The sequence below is a fragment of the Rhinichthys klamathensis genome, unplaced genomic scaffold (genome assembly GCF_029890125.1).
Source record: "Rhinichthys klamathensis goyatoka isolate OS25496 unplaced genomic scaffold, OSU_Roscu_1.1 h1tg000567l_1, whole genome shotgun sequence".
Taxonomy (NCBI): Eukaryota; Metazoa; Chordata; class Actinopteri; order Cypriniformes; family Leuciscidae; genus Rhinichthys; species Rhinichthys klamathensis.
Window position 1 is genome coordinate 86,122 of NW_026607033.1, and position 16,275 is coordinate 102,396.

At 37.7% G+C, this 16,275-nt stretch overlaps 1 protein-coding gene across 1 annotated transcript; it reads right to left on the reverse strand.

The window, feature by feature from the left end:
* Nucleotides 1–1,508: 1,508 nt before the first annotated feature.
* Nucleotides 1,509–15,843, reverse strand: pygmb (phosphorylase, glycogen, muscle b). Its single transcript, XM_056239593.1, has 20 exons — nt 15,601–15,843; nt 13,974–14,075; nt 9,509–9,587; nt 9,306–9,409; nt 9,082–9,213; nt 8,571–8,682; nt 7,906–7,988; nt 7,670–7,813; nt 7,377–7,469; nt 6,440–6,586; nt 5,992–6,155; nt 5,080–5,194; nt 4,847–4,948; nt 4,596–4,743; nt 4,166–4,224; nt 3,942–4,083; nt 3,630–3,837; nt 3,226–3,360; nt 3,039–3,105; nt 1,509–1,744 (listed from the first exon to the last, which is right to left on the reverse strand). Exons 1-20 carry the CDS (start codon nt 15,841–15,843, stop codon nt 1,595–1,597), a joined length of 2,529 nt encoding a protein of 842 aa, XP_056095568.1. The 3' UTR covers nt 1,509–1,594.
* Between the last annotated feature and the right edge of the window lie 432 nt (nt 15,844–16,275).

Here is a 16,275-nt window from a genome sequence, read left to right on the forward strand (position 1 = left end):
ATCTTTAAACAAACTCTTTAACAGTAGTGTATATTAAAAGGATAGTTCACCCAAAAAGGGTTCCAAACCTGTATGCGTTTGTTTCTTCTGTTGAACACAAAATAATATATTCTGAAGAATGTTGGTAATCAAACAGTTGAACAGTTGAATCAACAGAAGTAATCTCATACAGGTTTGGAATAACATGAGGGTGATGAGTAAATTATGACAACATTTTAATTTTTGGGTGAACTATCCCTTTAAACATTCTGTATTGTCACATGTAATACCAACATAAGAATACTTGCAAAAAAGCAGAAACAGCGATTAATTTCTTCATCTTTTATTTATCATTTTGTCTCTCTTCAAGGGTATCAGCAGGACTGTTTGGTGTGCGTTGTCACCCATAATAGGGGCAAACATTCAGAGAGAACAAATACTTTATCACATTGTTAAAGCTGTTAACACAAGTTACAGGTTAGGTTGTCAAATCTATGTAGGGGTGACCAGGAACTAGAGATAAAATCCTACTCCATTATCACTAAACCAGCAATTCATGTCTAGTTTAATTGTCGATTTGTAGTATTGTCTGCTAGCTTCCAGCAAATCCAAAAGCAATGCACAGTACATCCTTGTTACATCTTTGTTTCCTATTCTAAGAATAGAAGTCTATCATAATATATCTGAGTAAATACAGTTCAGGCTCTTGAACGCAGCCTGGCATGTATGGAGAATCACACTCTAGTGCTATATTATAGTTTCACTGGACTCAAAGCAAAGTTTCATACAGGGCCTCATCATTCCTGCAGGTCTTATTTTGTGTGGTGTGAAAAACAGAGTTACAACAGTATATGTGGAAAGAGCTACAGTACAATGCTTCTCCAGGACAAAATTGACAGATCATGACTAAAGTGCTAAAGTGAGGAGCTCTGCGGGTGGAAGAACACATCATGAGCACCAACAGGCCAATGAGAGACAGGCAGAGATTTACACCTAAACATACACAAACAACACTCATATTATGGTTAAGGCAGGTAGTTTCAAGCAGTCAGAGTGCGTGACGGACATGTCCAGCAGGAATTTTACATTGAATATGGTACAATTACAGTCATAAAAGCCCAAACTGCGTATGTAATAACTGCCTGTCGGAAACTAAAACAGCCTAAAATTGTCATTTTGCCACAAAACACAAAAAAGACCACATTAAGGTGGTTTCTCAAATTGTTTCCATAACAGTCACCATCATGCTGTGAAATGTGGCAAAATACAGACAAGTTTTTGCTATGCTTTGACCTCACAGTGTACGTTTGGTTCTCCTGGATGAGGCTGTGCTATTCTGCTGACGTGGATAGACAAATACATCACACCTTTTTATAATACTTCACAGGAAAACTAACATTCTTACACCAACATATGCTGTATTTAAACATGCCACAAAACTAGATGCGCTGACAGCTCGTTGCTGGAGCAGGGATGCAGAGAAATTGTGTGAGGCATTCTGGCTGTCTGACGACAAGATGGAGTAACATCTCGCCTTTATACATCTTCACAATGTTAAATAAATTGAATGTGAGAACAGCTACAACATTGGAAGATTTTGATATTGTGGAAGGACTTAGCGGGGGTCATCTGGGGCTGCGATCTTCTCCAGACTAGGCTCCATGCCCCAGATCTCACGGGCGTACTGGCCGATGGTGCGGTCACTGGAGAATTTGCCACAACCAGCAATGTTGTGGATGACCATCTTGGTCCATTCTTTAGTATTCTGTTTGAGAATTAGGAAGAGGAACAAGCTTCGAGTCAGTTCCAGCATTGTTGTGTTTCTGTTGTGTAAAGCCTTTGAAGAACAATGAATGTTAAGTACTATTTCCATCTATACATTTCAAGTGAATCGTATCACATATTTCCAAATAAACTGATGGAACAGCTATCATGAATGTAAAATGACATGCTAGTATACTCCTAATAAAACAAAATAAAAATGGTAGCACATATACACATTTGAAATTTAGGTAAAATAGACCAAAAGTATTAATCGCTCATCTTGTTCACATACACTACCGTTCAAAAGTTTGTGGGCTGTTTTTGAAAAAAAAAAAAAGTATCTTATGTTAATCAAGGCTGCATTGATCTATCTATCTATCTATCTATCTATATTAAATACACTGAAAACGGTAATATTGTGAAATATTATTACAATTTAAAATAGCTGTTTTCTATTTGATTATACAGTAAAGTGTAATTTATTCCTGTGATCAAAGCTGAATTTTCAGCATCATTGCTCCAGTCTTCAGTCTCACATGATCCATCAGAAATCATTCTAATATTCTGTTTTGCTGCTCAAGAAACATTTCTGTCTTTCATCATGTTTTTCAGGATTTTTTGATGAATAGAAAGTTTAAAAGAACAGCATTTATTTGAAATAGAAATTTTGTAACATTATATGTTTACTGTTACTCTTAATCAATTGAATGCATTCTTACCATTAATATCTATATAAAGGCTGGATATCTCGTCCGCGCGGCTGGCCAATGGAGGTCTACGTCCGCACCTGGCGGCCATCTTGTCACAGGCAGCTCGCTCACTCATAACATTGTGTTTTAATGGTGCATGTACTTTTTAAATAACCATAACTTGCTCAATTTTCTACCGATTTTCAAACGGTTTGGTTTGCTATAAACGTCAGAGATGTAGTTATGACACTGCATACTTATGAATAATAAGTGTATAAATAAATAATCATCCAGAATTATAGCCACGTTAACGTTAGTAAGAAACCAAACCGTTTGTAAATCCGTCAAGATTTCAACGAGATAAGAGTATTTGTGTTCGTGCTGATCACTCATCTTACATCAGATACCACAGAGTCCGGCAGAAAGCCTGCCTGTGACAAGATGGCCGCCGGTGATGACGATAGAGACTCCGCCGTAAGACATCTAGCCTTTATATAGATATCTATGATTCTTACTGAATAAAAGTAAAATATTACTGACTCAACTTCCTGAAAAACACTGAAACATTAGTGGCGTCATACAATATCATATTGTTTTAATACAAACCTTATACAAGGCGCTGACTTTCTCCTGACTTTTAATGTAGTCTTCATAGTCAGCAAACACCTTGAACCTGCAATCACAACCAAAATGTAATTTATATGATCACTATTAAACAGTGACTGTATGCGAAAGAGTGTTAAATTATTATGGTTATTATTAAATCACAACTATGAGTTTTGGTTTTTCTTACCTGTCATGGTGCATCAGCATCTTGACAATGTCTTGAAACTGGTCAGGCTCTGCAGGGCTGAAGAATCCTTTAGAAATCTGATCCATAGCTTGTTTCAGTTCTGGAATGCGGTTATAATACTCCATGGCATCGTATCTGGAAATAAACAAGCTTCAGTTAAGTTAAACAAGACTGTATCTAATACCCTCATGTGTAACCTTTCCTTTAGTACAAAAACTGAACAACTCTTTATCATTTTAATTTCTTCCTTATTTTGCTAATGACTACATCTGTCTATGTGGATGACGTTTTCATAAAATAAATGTCAATGGATACACTTTTTGTAAACATTAATGAATGAATACACTAAAAAATCTAGACTAATGCTACTCAGAAATATTGTTCATTGAAGCTTATGTCGTCACCCTTTCTTATCCAAAGCTTCCACATCCTTCACTCTCATGCCGAAGATGAAGAGGTTCTCCTCTCCCGCCTCTTCAGCCATCTCCACGTTAGCCCCATCCATGGTGCCGATGGTCAGAGCTCCATTCAGCATGAACTTCATGTTGCCTGTTCCAGAAGCTTCTGTTCCTGCTGTGGAGATCTGCTCGGACAGGTCAGCCGCAGGGATGACTGTAAAACGACAGAAAGAAGTAAGCAGAGCGAGAGGTGTGAGTAAATAAATAAGACAAGAAGCTGATCCAATATTAAAATCTGTTAGTAAGTTTGCATGATACCTTTCTCAGCCAGGGTGACCTTGTAGTTCTCAAGGAAGATGACTTTCAGACGATCTCCCACCACACTATCATTATTTACCACTTCTCCAATTGCCGTGATCAGTTTGATGATCATCTTAGCTGTGTGATACCCGGGGGCGGCCTTGAAGATGCATGATTTAACCAATTAGCATTCAGATTTCAGTAGAACAGATCTGACTGGTCAGTGAAGTGATCATTCTCACCTTTCCTCCAATCATAATTGTCCTTGGAGTCCAGGCCTTGTTAGGCTCCTTCTTGATGCCTGATCAGACAAAATAGTCAAGTTAAGTACACTGTAAAACAAAGTTGTAAATAAAGTAAAGATTATTGGAGTACGTTTTACAGGAAAATACTCTTTCGGTCTTTCCACTTCAAAATATCATGTTTAATTTAATGTTACTTGCAGTTTCTTTGTAATTATTTGTGAAATTTATAAGCAATTTCTGAGAGAAAATTGTTTTAAAAAATCCTACACCAAGGCCCAGTTTCACAAACAGCTAGGGCTTGGATTAAGGCAAGATTATGTTATGCAATTAATGTTCCAAACTTTCCAGTAGCATGCTAGAGATATGCATTAGTTTGTTTCGAAACTTGTAAAAAGAGAAATATTTAGCTGTTTCAAGAGAAACTTACGGTTGTAGAGGGTGATGATGTGCAGACAGTTCAACAGCTGCCTTTTGTATTCATGGATCCTCTTCACGTGGACATCAAACATGGAGTTTGGGTTAATCTTCACCTTATATTGTTCCTCTAGAAGCGCTGCAAATTTCATTTTATTCTCCTGAAAACAGCAAGGCAATAGATATGCCATGTAATGTTCATCCTTCTCATACAAATTATGATTATTGCACTAAAGTTCACTTTGAAAGTGGATTCTGTCTCACCTGTTTGACTTTGGCAATGTCTCGAATTAAAGCGTCATCATCCACAAACTTCAAGAGTTTCTTCAGCTGGCATAGGTCACGAATGTAGTCCTCTCCAATTCTCTAGCGATTAACATAAGATAGGGATTTTCGGTCAAATGTATTTCCGAAGGTTATAGTACTTTTTGTATGTTCCTCACTAGTGTTTACACATGTAATGATAGCTTTTTTTTCTTATCAGCAATGTTCCTCACCTCAGCGATAACCTCAGCCAGTCCAGGGTTACACATGACAAGCCAGCGACGAGGTGTGATACCATTGGTCTTGTTCTGAAACTTCTCTGGGTCCACTTCATAGAAGTCCTTAAAACTGTAAACAGAATCAACCCCACCAAATTAGATCCAACTGTTTTTTAGCCGTAAACATCTGTGAGTTATTCACCAGGGCTAATTCTGAGGCAATGTGATTAAGTCATAAAGAGGGACAAAAAATTGTGAAATAAACTATTTGGAATTACATATTGTTGAATTTGCAAGTCTATGAATGTCATTGCACTGAACAATGCTTGTGCTATCTTTCTTTAAAATAAATGCTACTTAGTTTATACACTACCGTACAAAGTTTAGGCTTTATTTGAAAGAAATTAATGCTTTTTTCAGCATGGATGCATTAAATTGATAAAAAGTGACAGTAAAGGCATTTAAAACTTTAAATTACTATTTAAAATAAATGCAGTTATTTTTAACTTTCTATTAATTAAAAAACCCTAAAAAATAGCATGTTTCCACAAAAATATTAAGCAGCACAACTGTATTCATTGATAATAATAAGACATGTTTCCTGAGCAGTAAATCAGCATATTAGAATGATTTCTGAATGTGACACTGGAGTAATGATGCTGAAAATTCAGCTTTGCCATCACAATAATAAATTACAATAAAATATATTAAATAGAAAACAGTTGATTTGAATTGTAATAATATTTCCCAAATAATATTACTGTTTCTATTGTATTTTTTATATAAAAACATTAAAAATGTCATTGATAAAAAATTAAAAACCCAAATTTTTTACAATATTATATATTTTTAAATGTGGCTTAAGTGTCCAGATACTTTTTGGGGCTACTATATATTCTAATATTTAAAAAAAGTTAGAAGACATACACAGTGTCTTTAATAATGTCGGAGTGGATTTGTGCCACGCCATTGACTGCATGAGAGCCAACGATGCAGAGATGAGCCATGTTGATCTTCTTCTGACCTCCCTCCTCAATGAGAGACATGCGTCTCATACGCTCATAATCACCAGGGTAGAGCGCAGAAATCCGCTAAGAAACAGGAAAGAAAATGTAAGGTCAAAACAGAGTGAAATGTACATGGGAAGTTACTTTTCTTCATCTGAGATTTCCTGGATGTTGAGTCATGCAGAGCAGAGGAGGTTGTTTAAATAACCTCACACAGCACAATTTACTCCTTATTTGGAGTCAACACAGTCCTACATTCCCAATGCAGTGAGTTACAGATCTCCCAACCCCTTCAAAAAACATTTATTTTTTTATCTACAATAAAATTAAAATGCAATGTTCCATGAACATAATGTCAGTTCCCAGACCTCCAGGTGACGTCGGTTAATCTCGTAGATGATCTCTAGGTGACGGGGCAGAAGGTTTTGGAACAGGTCAACGGGCCAGCGTTCCAGAGCTTCTGGTAAAACAGTGTGGTTAGTATATGCACAAGTACGCACAGTTATGTCCCATGCCTGAAAAGAAAAAGAGAATGAAAGAAAGTCACAGGAGAGTGAGAGAGAAAGAGAAATTAGAAGAGGTAGAGGTAGAGGAGTACAACATTATGGTGTTGGTCTACATGGGCAAATTTTCATTCTAGAAATCAACAAATTTAAACTTTATGTATGGTAACACTTTAAAATAAGGGGTAATTTGTTAACATTAGTTAACTACATTGGTTAACAAGAACTAATAATGAAATACTTCAACACTCTTTAAAATCAAGGTTCCAAAAGAGGGTTTTCGCAGCAATGCCATAGAAGAACAATTTTTGGTTCCTCAAAAAAATGTTCAGTGAGCAGAAAGAACCATTTTTTCTTCTAAATTACCTTTTTCAATGTTGAAAAACCTTTTGTGCAATGAAAAGGTTACATGGATGTTAGAGGTTCTTCACGGAACCATAAATGGCAATAAAGAACCTTTATTTCTAAGAGTGTACAACATTTATTAATGTTAGTCGATGTTAATTTCAACATTTGCTAATACATTTTTAATCAAAAGTTGTATTTGTTGACATTAATGCACTGTGAACTATTTTTACTATCTACCATTAAGTAAGATTAATAAATGCTTTAAAATATATTTATATATTGCTCAACATTCGTTCATGATAGCTAATGCATTTAGAAATGTTAACAAAAAAAGAAAAAAAACGTATTTATGTCCCTGTATTACCCTTTTATCAATTAACTGAATAGTCCTACAGTTTGACTGCAAATCCTTTTTTAAGCATGTTAAAGGAGAAGATGTGAATTTCTCACTCACCGTGTCCCACATCAGTTTCTCGTCATCCAACAGTATTCTCATCAGTTCAGGGATGGCCATTGCAGGATGAGTGTCATTCAGCTGTATAGCAACCTGAACGACACAGAAAAAGCAAAGAATCTCTGTAGTAGTTTTTAAATGTGAAACCAACTATGTTTATCCCAATGCATTAAGTTTTATTGCTCAGTCTCATTAATATGAATAAATGACACCAGATACAATGTGAATTGTGATGAATGTTCTCTACATCCCAGCATCTTAACATAAAACAAAGTGCTCCAGGGATGTCCCACCTTATCTGGCAGTGTGGTCAGATCCATGCGCACTTCCTCAATTGAGCCAAACTTGGAAGCTTTGAACCTGCGGATGATGTCTTGGAGAGTCGCAGCCACCACAAAATACTCCTGCTTCAGACGCAACTCTTTCCCCTCAAAGAACTGACATACACAAACAGGAGCATTCGTTTACATTTAGGCTCCAAGAGTCATGAGATTTGTTTCTTTATATGAACCACTTGAGTTGCACTCACGTTGTCGTTAGGGTAAAGCACACGAGAGATGTTCTCAGCAAGATTCTTATCCAGAACGGCCTGGATGTAACCACCAACATTAACTGTTCAGGAAGACAGAAAGTCAGTCATAAGATATAAGGCTCAAAGATACAGTATACCCATTCAATAGTTTGGGGTCAGTCAAATTTTGTCGAAATAAATTCATACTTTCATTCAGCAGGGATGCATTAAATTGATCAGAAGTGAAAGTAAAGACATTTATAATGTATTTATATATTTTATAATATATATTTTTTATATATTTATATATTATATAATATATTTTTTAAATAAATGCTGTGCTTTTAGACATCAAAGAATCCTGAAAAAATGTATCACAGTTTCCATAAAAATATTAAGCAACACAACTATCTGTATATTAAAAAAGAAGTGATTATTTTTTATTTGTAAATTTTAATAGTATTTTACAATATTACTGTTTTTGTTGTACCTTTTTTTTTTTTTAAACATGAAAAAATCTTACTGACCACAAACCTTTGAACAGTTGTGTATATGGACACAAATGGAATAGATCAGAGTTGATTTTATAAATAATATTACAAGTTATTTTCATAATAATAAATGAATGATAAAGCTTATGGTTGGTTCAAATGTCTGATGATCATTGATTGAAGAGAACTCACAGTCTTTGAGATGGAATTCACATGGAGCTTTGGCAGACCAGAGCCTCATTGTGTTAACAATGTTGTTTCTGTATCCTGGGACAGGTGTGTCATAAGGGAGAGCAAGGATCACCTGGTGAGACAAACAGGAACAGATTTAATAGGAAAACATGGAGATACATCTGTAAAAATGACACAATTCATCTGAGTCTTGCGTTGCATATTGGCCGTTCTGCTTTAGCTCTACTGAACTTCTTGATGTACACTCTGTTCAAACGTTTGGGGGCTGTAAGATTTTATGCTCACCAACAGCATTTAACATTATGCTTTATATTTTGTAACATTATGTCCTTACTGTCACTTTTAAACCATCTGTCCTTGCTGAATAAAAGCATTAATTTCCTTTAAAAGCAAAACTCTTACTGACTCCAAACTTTTGAATAGTAATGTACTAGAAAAATTGTATTTTACAATATGAAAAATGGCATTTCCATACCAATTAAATGCAGATACATGGTTTCTATGCTCTCACCTGTGTGTCCACCCATTTCACTCCATCAGGGTGGTGCTCCACCCGACCATAGAAATGCACAGGACGCATGTATTCAGGCCGGGCTTTTTCCCAAGGGTTTCCATAGCGCAGCCAATCATCCGCCTCCTCCACCTGTCAGATGATGTCAGTTGTTTACCGAGATCCAAATTAATCAAAGGAAGAGAAATACATTTAATTGAGATATTGTTGCAAGTTTGTTTTACCTGCCAGCCCTTCACGATTTTCTGATTAAAGATTCCAAACTCATAACGGATTCCATATCCATACGCTGCCAGGCCCAAGGTTGCCATGGAGTCCAGGAAGCAAGCTGAAGAGGAATAGAAATTAAAGTGAATCAAAGCACCAACTCGACAGTGCAAGCCTCCATTAATCTTGTGATCAGTGCATTTAAAGAGACTGAGTTCACCTGCCAATCGACCAAGGCCTCCGTTGCCCAGGCCAGCATCCTCCTCCATGTCCTGCAGCTCCTCCATATCCAGACCCAACTGAGAAGAAACAGCACATGAGAGCCAGGCAGGACCAAATCCGGTGTATAACTTCTCAAGAGTACAAAACATGCCCTGTTGCATGGTTTCATCTTTCATCAACATATCTTTATAGTCATTCTCAGCATAGCAGTGCTGATATAGAATGATTTGCCTTTCATATTCTAATGAATAGGATTAAAGGACCAGGGGCAGCTATTCCAAGATGAGCAGTATTACAGTACATACAGCACCAGATCTCTATTTTATATATTTATGATTATACTATCACTGATGATGATAATTACTGTTAATGGCTTCTTTTCTTTATACAAAATGATTTTTTAAAGGTAAAGTATTGAGGTTAATGGAATAATAACAGATAATGGTCCCCAGGTATTATAGATCTCCTCTATTTGGACAAATGAATATAGTCCCACCCCATACACACCACTGGTTGAGCCAATGTTGTTATGTAGAGCCCAGCTGGCCACTCACACAGATTGTCTTTAAAGGTGACATATTTACCTTTCCACAAGATGTAATATAAATCTATGGTGTCCCTAGAATGTGTCTGTGAAATTACAGCTCAAAATACCCCCCCAAGATAATTTATTATAGCTTGTTAAATTTGCCCTTTTTTGGGTGTGAGCAACAACATGCCGTTTTTGTGTGTCCCTTTAAAGGGGTCATCGGATGCAAAATTCACTTTTATATGGTGTTTGCATATAAATGTGTCTTTGCAGTGTGTGGACACAACCACCATACAATGAAAAAAATCCATTCACTCCTATTTTTTTAATCCTCAAAAAGCCTAAACACGCTCAATAATCAAGCAGTTTGGATTTTCTGAGCAATATTGCTCATGCTCCACCCACGACCACTGACGGACTGTCCCGTATTAGCATATTTCCTCCCTCAGCCATTTGTATACTTTCAGCGAGGCAGGTTGCCATGGCAGCACTTTGTGTCTTGTGTCGACATCATAGACAGTAAAAGAAATGGACACAGCGACCCCATAGATTTCAACGGAGAAAACTGAAGCCCTTTAGAAGCACTCACTTCCTGATAGCCAAGCGTACTGCGCATGCTCAAACTGAGCTTGACGACGGAGATGTGACGTGAGCAACCTAGTAGCTGCGCCAGCCGAAATCTGAATCATTCCCTTCCGAATCTCACAGAGCCGGAGATCGTGAGTATTAGCTGTTCATGAGCTCGCAGCAGGAGCAACTTTATGACTCTCCATAAATGGGCCTGTCCCTTGACTTTATGCCTCCACGGCCCCCCGATTGCCCGCGAGCTCATCCTGTCTGTACAGTCATTTCTCTTGTGTGCGCCAGAGAGTCGCAGGGTTATGACGCAGTCGTTAGCCTAAATTTACAAAAACGGCTTCTAAATCGGCCATAACGTAAGATACACAGTAATGGAGCCTTTTATACATTGTCGTGTTTCTTTAGAAATAAATAATGGACAAATGGAGTCTTTGGACATCTCCGATGTAAAGTTATTCGCTGTCAAAGTGACGCCAAAATGAATGGGAGTCAATGGAATGCTAACAGCAGGTGATAGTCAGCTACAATGGCGGCGCCCAGAGAGGCTTCAGTTTCCGGTTGATGGATTACCCCCTTGGTCGACATGCTCCATGGCAGAGAGGGATGGGGTGAGCAGTTGCTCATTATCATTTAAAGAGACATGCACCGAAACGGGTCGCTGTGAACAGAGCTGTTTTTGAGGAGCTAAAAAGGGTGTTGTTTTACACAACCATTGAGGAATTTTACCCAAAGTATGTTACAAACTTTACACGAAGACCCTAAAGAATCATACCAACTTGTGGAAAATGGGCATCCGATGACCCCTTTAAATGCAAATGAGCTGCTGCTCCCCGTCCCCGTTCAGAAGAGAGCAATCCTTTACACGAGCTTCGGATACTCCGGCAATAACAAAACACGTGAATCTCACTCATCCAAAATCTCACAAATAACCAGTAGCGAGTGCAGCCTTACGGAAAGACTCAGGAAGAGGTTGCAACTTTTAGACGCACATGGATGTTTCTGAATGGTTAGTGCATACGTTTATGTATAAATATATACATTTATGTAGTTGTTGTGGAGTTACATTAATTCATCGACTTGCATGTGATGTGATGTTTAACCTTTACACAAGTTGACACAGACAGACAGCTGTGACATTTTTTGGTCAAATAGTCTTCAGTGCTCGTCTGTGCAACCAATGACAGAACAGTTTGCATGCTTTGCTGGAACTTTTGCCATTGTGTTAGAACTGCAAAAAAAAAAAAAAGGTTACACTGTTGTCGCTTGTGAAAACCAAATGGCGCCGCCGTGGGTGGAAACGTGCAGATTGAGGGGCGGTTATATTATAATAAGATCCCCTTCCTAGGACAGAACGGGAGCGAAATCTCCCTGCGAAAATCGGATTTAAAACACAGAGAAAGGCTTACCAAAACAAAGTTACTGGGTTGCCACTTTTCATGTTTTCTGGGTTGGTAGATGCACCGGGGACCCAATATGTCCCCTTTAAAAAGACAACTGCTAATAAGTGGCTAAATGGAATTACAAAGGTTAAGTGTCATCATGTCGAACAGGTAAACTCATCTACACACTAGTCCGTTTCACAGCCTCGTTGTGTTTTAAATTGTGCTCTTTCCAACTCAATCTATCAGAGAAAATGTTTAGCTTCAGGGCTGCCAACTCTCACGCATTCACCGTGAGACTCACGCAATTGAGCCAATTCTCACGCTCTCACGCCACACCCCCGATTTCTCACGCTGAAGTGTCAACCCGGTCGGTCAAATGCCTGAAAGATAAGTTTATCTATAGATCTACCAGTTGAGCCATTCGTGATCGACTAGTTTTACCGCAAATTAGTTAAAATATCCTGTAATCTATAGCGAGCGAGCGTGCATGCGAGACAGATGTGTTGAGCTCTTAACGGCGCGCTCCTAACCGCGCACGACGGCAGAGAGGTGATTAAGCGAGCTTGCGTGTCTTTCGCAACACAACCCAGTGGACAGTTACACTGTATTGAGACAGTTGAGAAATAATAATATTTTTACAGTTTTCAACAATAATTGTCATTGTTGAACCCTTGCTCTTATTAAATTTCTGATTTCTCAGTTTTGTCATTATTTTAGCAAATCATTTATTTTATATGTTTTGTGACAGTTTGTTTTAAGAAGTTTTTAAAGAGTTAGTAAAAGAGTAAAGTAAAAGTTAAAACTTTTTTATTTAAGTAGGCATCTATTTTTTATTAAGTAGGCCTATTTATTTTGTATTAATACATAACCTTACTGTATTCATTCATAATGTATCATTATTGCGTGACATTTGTGTCAATAATCGTCAAGCACAGGGGACTCCGCGTAGTGGGAGGGGGCCCCCAAATCAAATTCTGCTTAGGGCCCCCAAAAGGCTCGGACCGGCTCTGGAGACCAGACAGACAGTGTGAGTTTTTTGTGACAATTGTGAGGGAAATACACAATTTATTCCCATAAACTGTGTAGTCAGCCGTTCTCCCTGCCATCTGCACCGTGTGAATAGTGAACGCAGGCAGGTCAGTGAGTTACAGGGCGCTCCTTGTCTCCATCCAGTTTAGGCTGGTAATAGGCCTGTTATATAGTTTATATAGAATTAAGTTAGCAATAGCAGAGTTGTTTGTTTTGCAGCACTGAGCAGTTATTTTACATAAATTATATTTACATAACTTTATCATAAAAACAGTACAAAAGCATTTCCAGATGACAAATATGGACATAGTAGTTAATGTTAATTATTGTTTTCTAAGAACAGAATGTCAATTAAAATGTTAAATGTAAAATTAAATGTAATGTAAATCTCCCAAGAAATTCTGTACAGATACCAAATACTTTGACAATCAATATATACTTAATACACTTCTGCTAATGCAAGGATTTTGTGTTTGTATTTTTCCCCACACCAAGCCACGCCCCTCAATAAGCCCCTCCCCCCATAACCCAAGCCCCGCCCCCCAAAATCTCACTCTAAGCTGAACTCAAAAGTTGGCAGCCCTGTAGCTTAGAGATGGTGACGTTGAAGTCATGCGACCGTGGTGTAATTCATTTATAGCCTACGTTTAGATTTGTACTTGTATTTAGGCTTCAGAATTCATAAAAGTTCAGAATTTATCTAGAATGCATTAAAGTTGTGTTCATTTGTGAAGATTATCATGATGAACAAAACATGTAAGAATCAAACTTTTGTTAGTCATAGAGCTTATTTTCAGCAATAATCCCAAAAATCCTACTGGGTTTTTGACAAGGGAACTTGCAAGGTGATGCTAACTTCAGGGTTGGCCTACAAAAATATGTCATCTCATCCCAGCAGAACTATTTGCTTTTTGCAGTGTTCAGTTGTACATATCTCCTCTCACCTGATAGATGGCCTCGTCACAAGCATTCTCCAAAGCTAAGTTTACCATGGTGTTTTGAAGGGTCCGACCCATGTAGAATTCCAGAGAAAGATAGTACACACGCTACAAGTCGGGACAAAGAAGAAGAAAGGGAAAAAAAGGTAAAGACAAGATAATTAAAAGTAAAAAATCATGTTTTAATACTTAACACCAACAGCTGAGAGCCATTTAGAGCAACAGTGAAGTAGGAGCCATAAAAGCCCCTGCTGAGCAGACAAATAATAGTGACAAATAATATTGTGACAGGTGCGCAACACAAGCCTAATCTGTATTCCATGTCTTGAGACCTCATTGACCGCCAACGCAAAACATTCAATCGTTGAAGGTTGCCCAATGACACAGCTACCATGGAGGATTTGCTAGTAAACAAAAGCTAGCTTGTAATATTTCAGTCTCTTGGCTATAAATGATAACAAAGGTTAGGAAAGAAGAATGTTTGTGTGCTATGTCTAAAATGCTGCTAAAAATAGCAGCATTAGCTGTCAGCGTTTAAGGTTAAATACTCTGTCAGGATGCCAGCCACCCAGATAAAGATGACACAAATTCCAAATACAACAGTTTCCTACCCTTCAATAATTTTTTTACTTGAAGTATTTTTTATTTTTTTATTTTAGACTATCAATTTTTTTTTGAAAACATAATTTCAATTTCCTGTAGGAATTGGGTAAGCTTCGGTTTTGTGATTACTTATGCGTTCCTTTCCCAGCAAAATTACAGTTTTGGATTTATGAGTAAAATAATGTCTGTGGTAGACATTAGCCAACTAAGTTGCTAATGAGGGCTAAAATGATTGACTAGCCTCCTTGTGACAACCAGCCTTCCCCTTTCAGGTTTTAGGACTGGACGACAGACTGAACGTTGTAAGATAGAAAGGACCAATCACAATTATGTATGCAAATGAGCACAAGAAAGAAAAGAAATCCCAATGAGGTAGGCTATACGCATCAATTATAATGACATTGTGATGACAACAACATTGTATATCGATGGGAGATTTTTAAATTGTAATTTAAACGTGTAAAGTCTAAAATTATGTTTAAAAAAAACCAATAAATAAGGTTTTCGTCTGGAATGAGTAACTTATATTCAGCGGTTCAGCGTTGTAATCTAAAAGATGTTTCGAATAGGCATTACAGAAATTGGGTTTTTAGATTGTTGCTACTTGTTTAAATATATACAAGAATGTGCACATATATACCGTAAATAACTCGCACTCAACGATTCAAAAATAATTAGACCTGTTGATACTTGTCAATGGCACATAGAAAAGCTCTCCATACATTCTGCGAGCATTGAATTGAAGGCGCTCCTGACATCAGTCATGGAGAGAGATTATGTAATTATTAAAAAAAGCCCTACCATCTGCTGAAACATTAGCATTAAACGTCATTTCCTGGTGCAATACAAATACGTCAATATTAAACCTCCAACAGTGATAGAAATGTTTCTTTTTACATTTTGCAATGTTGCTACTCTACTGCGCAACATAATGTCCCCTAATGTGTGATCCGACCCCTCCTCCCTCCTGTCAGTGGTGTACGTGCGGCCCCGATCTGTAGGATGAAACTGCGGCATTCGAGTTTCTTACTTTCGGGTCTTTCTCGTAGTAATGCTGCTGCGTCCGGATCCATCTTCCCACCAAATGGTCGCGCACGGTGTGCGCCAATGCGAAGTAGTAGTCGCGCTTCGTTGCAACATTACGGTCCTTAACCAAAGTAAAGTGCAGATGGCGATTAAAATTGGTCTTGAGGTCCGAGACGTTTTCAACCCCGGCGAGACCTCGCACGGAAATTTGCTTCCTCTTCTCTTGGTCCGTCAATGGCTTGGACATCTTGTAATAGTGGGTTTCGTGCACCAGGAATATTAGTCTACGAGACTACGTGATGCCTGCTGCGTGTGTTGCGACTGTTTTTTTTCTTTACAGTCTATGGTTGTGACGCGCGTCACCGTGATCTCCAGCTGATGCTTCAGGGTCAAGCGCGCTCATTGGCGGCGGGCACACTCTCTCTCTATATAGGCAATATACATGACTACTATATATTTACAGGCTGGGCGGGCCACAATAAATGTAGGCAAGGCAAGTTTATTTATATAGCACATTTCATACACAATGGAAATTTAAAGTACTTTAAATTAAAAAATATTTGTTTAAAGCATAAAATAATCATAACAGGTGTTTAAGAAATAATAAAACACATTTAAATAAAAATAGATTAAAAAAGCAATTACAAACTAAGAAGAAAATCGAATAATAGTTCCCAGA

What these genes read in the sequence shown, in the direction of transcription:
- pygmb (XM_056239593.1), bottom strand. Translation starts at nt 15,843, where the DNA reads ATGTCCAAGCCATTGACGGACCAAGAGAAGAGGAAGCAAATTTCCGTG. An exon ending in AGGCCTTGGTCGATTGGCAG is followed by an intron (nt 9,410 to 9,508) that starts GTGAACTCAGTC and finishes ATTCCTCTTCAG; the next exon opens with CTTGCTTCCTGGACTCCATG. An exon ending in CAATTATGATTGGAGGAAAG is followed by an intron (nt 4,084 to 4,165) that starts GTGAGAATGATC and finishes TGCATCTTCAAG; the next exon opens with GCCGCCCCCGGGTATCACAC.